Source organism: Crinia signifera, chromosome 9 (assembly GCF_055691185.1).
Source record: "Crinia signifera chromosome 9, ASM5569118v1, whole genome shotgun sequence".
NCBI classification, from domain to species: Eukaryota; Metazoa; Chordata; class Amphibia; order Anura; family Myobatrachidae; genus Crinia; species Crinia signifera.
The window spans coordinates 144691907-144695820 of NC_139225.1; the positions used below are offsets into that span (position 1 = coordinate 144691907).

The following is a 3914-nucleotide window of genomic DNA, read 5'->3' on the forward strand; positions in this document are numbered from 1 at the left end:
GTTTGTGGCCAGGGAATAAAGAGAAACGTGCAACAACTGTGCACAATCAGATATCCCTGCTTGAACACAGATGACCATTAACCAATTAGTTCCCCATAGCCCAGACACAAACAAATATATTCAAGGCTATTTTATGAACTCTACGGACAGTCATCATTTGCATTAATTAGCAAGTACAACCCGGGTTACACCATAGACCCGCTCCTGTCTAAAAATAACACCAGTAAAAAAAAAAAAATGCAGAAAATAAAGCAGAAGTCTCTTTGTGTTCCAGGATTGCAGCGACGTTGCTTTTCCTGCTGAGGAGTTTCTCTTTCAAAACGGTTATTTCATTTTCCACCAATGCAGTGGGAGGAGCCAGAGCCTGATGTCACTGGGGAAATTCTGGAGCCCGGCTTTATATTGCTGCAGGTGACAGATGCAGTTAAAAAGCAGAATCCACCTCCAAAAGCAGCACAACCAGCCCCAGGACAATATAAAGGGAATAGTACAATTCATACAAGGGAAAAAATCAAAACAAAACACAGTAAGATGGAGCTGACACAGGTACGCACTGAGGAACCTCTGCTGCAGCACGTGCAGAGGAGTCGGACACCCTGGTACCATTGGCTGAGCATCTGTTCCTTCATCATCTTGCTGGGAGCCACTATCATCCTGACTCTTCTCCACTTTCAGATCATCCCCACTACAAATAAGGTGAGTGTCTCCCTAATGCCTCCAGACTAAACTCCTGCTGATAATTATCCATTTGTATTACTAATAATAATAATAATTATTATTATTATTATTATATAGATCTGCATTGTACCTGCGCTGTTAGCACACGTCTGGGTACTATAATAGTTGCAACCAATTTATAATAAAACTTTAAGAGACATAGGAGGGGGATTCCAGTCTTGCTGTCCACCAGAGGTCCAGAAAAGTCTACAAGTAATGCTGGTACTTGTAGTTCTACAGCAGCTGCAGCACTACAACTTGCCTAAACGCGAGCAGCGCTGTACTTTCCAACAGAGGCGGATGATTAATCCTCGTAATACCGGGTTACCAAGCTAATATAAGGAAGTACTTCCTCCTGTACCTACCCAGTATAATACAGGAAGGAGATAAGAATGATCCGTGAGATCAGCTCTGTGCCTGAATCACCGCACACCACTTTGTCACTGACTGGTTTTCTGTATGTTTGTTATAGGAGGAATTTCAGATGCCGGAAGTCCTTCACATCAAGAGTTATTTAGGTAAGTTTGGTTCCACGCTGAAATCTTTGTTACCCAGGGAGTGGACTGGAGAGATGTAAACAAGCTTTAATAAGTGAACTGCAAATGCTGTGCTGTTTGCAATAGAGGTATAACACATGCATTGCTCAATGGCGCCCGATAACTCCAGTTGCACCAGTTATATGTTTGCATAGAAGAGTTAGAGTTAGGTAAAACACATAGAATTAATTTACTAAGATGATTGTTATATTGAAGATACTCAGATACTGGGCCAGATACACTAAGCTTCAAACGTGATAAAATGGAGAGTGTTAAACAACCAGCCAATCAGCTCCTGCCTGCCATGTCACAAACCATGTTTGAAAAATGTCAGGCAGGAGCTGATTGGCTGGTTGTTTATCTCCATTTTATCACTTTTGAAGCTTAGTGCATCTGGCCCTCTATCTATTAGAAGGTGCTAAAAAATAAGTAGAATCTGTTTGCTATCAGCATCATCTCATCTTCAACAGAACTGCCATCTTAGTAAATTTACCTCATAGATGCTGATTGTGAAAAAAGCAAACAAAAGTAGCTATGCCCAAAACTTGGCACAACCACAATGCAACTGCACAGTATACTAATAAAGGTGTGCCACATTTGGGCTGCATGCAAAAGCAGACAGTATTGACCAGGGCTGGGCAACACCGACCCTTCAGATGTTAATGAACTACACATCCCAGGATGCTTTGCATTAGTTTTGCTATGTGGCCATGCTGAAACTGATGCAAGGCATGCTGGGATGTGTAGTTTATTAACATCTGGAGGGCCGGTATTACCCAGCCCTGGTATTGACCCTGCATGCAATTTGAATAAAGGTATTTACTGCCCTTGTATTGCAGCATGGTTTGTTAAAGATGCACTCAGAGTATAGTATATAGTATATTAGTGTATTAGTATAGTCCCTATAGTAGGTACAGTATATGTAGGTAACGGTTCCTCGCTGTTTAGAGTAAATATAGTGCCAGCTATAATAGCTACAAGCTGCAGATACGATTGCACAAAAGTCCAATGTGTTAATGTGATTTTTTATTTGTATTTCTACAGAGTCTGTACCGCAAACCCAGGCAATGACCGGAAAGCGAGTAGCTGCCCATATGCGAGGTAAGTGATTTCTCCGACCTTCTCATTCTGGTGCTCATTTATCAAAGAGGGATAAAACTCACAGTGAGTGATAATACTTGCTGCGTATGTAAAATGATGCTCCAGCAAATAAGCTCCCAACTGTCACAGTTTTGAAAAATAACAGTAGGGAGCTGATTGGCCGGCGCATCACTTATCATATGCTTCAAGTTATATATCATCCTCGAATTTTACCACTCGTTGATAAATGGGCCATTATCGTTGAACCACCATAAGCAGCTCTTATCTCTGCATGTTCCCTGTTGGGGTAACCTGTACCTAACATATATGTATTCCTTGATCTTTGCAGGGATAGTAGAAGGAGGCGAAATAATCTGGCAGCAATCTGCCACGTTGAATTTCTTCAAGGATACGGATATCGTTTTCGAGGATAACAAAATGATCATTCCAAAAGACGGCCTCTACTTTGTTTACACCCAGGTGGTGTTCACAGGGATGAACTGCTTGGACATGAAAGACAAAGACCTGACCCACTCGGTCAGTCGAAAAGGTTACGACAAAATTGAGGCGCCCATCCTCACATCAACCAAAACGGTTTGCGAGATCCCGTCGGACTCCTCCTGGACCCAACCTATCTACCAAGGTGGACTTTTCAATCTTGAGGAAGGAGATATTCTTTCCACCGAAACTACAAACATCCAATATATCAACTCCAACAATGTCTACTTTGGTATTCTTGCAATTTAACCAGATTGACCCTATTGGACGTTCACCAGATTGGGTGATACTCCCAGGAGATTGTCATCTGGAGTCATATTCAAATCTCCAGCATTAAAACGGGCGCAAAGTGCCCTGTTTGACAACCACTAGGTCACTATGGACATGAGGACCTCCTGAGAAGAAGCTATGGGACATCGCTGGTAGAACCTGTCAGAACACTGCAGTCTATTGGACCATCGACATTATATTGTGGCGGGAGAAACCGGCTGAGTCCTTCTATCACTTGAGCTTTAAAACTACGCATTTCAATGTTTCTCTCTTCTGTTTTGCAAATGTTTATTTAATAACTATTTATTTATTTTATTTATGTAATTTTTATGGTTGTGTATTAGTGTTGTTGGGGCCAAATGAGATATTTGTATGCATACAGTGTATGTACTCCTCACTAGTAAACCTTGCTAAATGGTTAAATGCTGCAGGTCTTCTGAATCTTGTTGCTCTGCCGCAATTGTGTCAATACAGATCCCAGTAAACCGCGCAGCATGTTGGGATTTGTAGTAGTTACACAAGAGCTGCTGGGCTACTGGTGAAACAACTGTACTGTTGTTTTACAGTAGAAACTTGCAATTAATGTTTTGGCACCTTGTGTTGTGTCTATAATTGGGTGTGAACTCAAGGGCGTAACTAGCATAGGTGCAGGCAGTGCAGCTGCTATGGGGCCCAGATCTGAAAGGGGCCCACCTTCCCTGTCAATGTTACTTGTGTTATATACTTTTTTTTACCATAAGGGCCCTTACACTTTTTGCTATGGGGCCTACAAATATCTAGTTACACCCTTTACACCCTGTAGCCACCCTTTGA

The 3914-nt window shown here is 41.9% G+C and overlaps 1 protein-coding gene across 1 annotated transcript; it reads left to right on the plus strand.

Moving 5' to 3' along the window:
- Positions 1–531: 531 nt before the first annotated feature.
- Positions 532–3598, plus strand: LOC146036743 (tumor necrosis factor-like). The gene is made up of 4 exons (XM_083160632.1): positions 532–696; positions 1190–1235; positions 2298–2354; positions 2683–3598. Exons 1-4 carry the CDS (start codon positions 532–534, stop codon positions 3078–3080), a joined length of 666 nt encoding a protein of 221 aa, XP_083016758.1. The 3' UTR covers positions 3081–3598.
- The last annotated feature ends 316 nt before the right edge of the window (positions 3599–3914 follow it).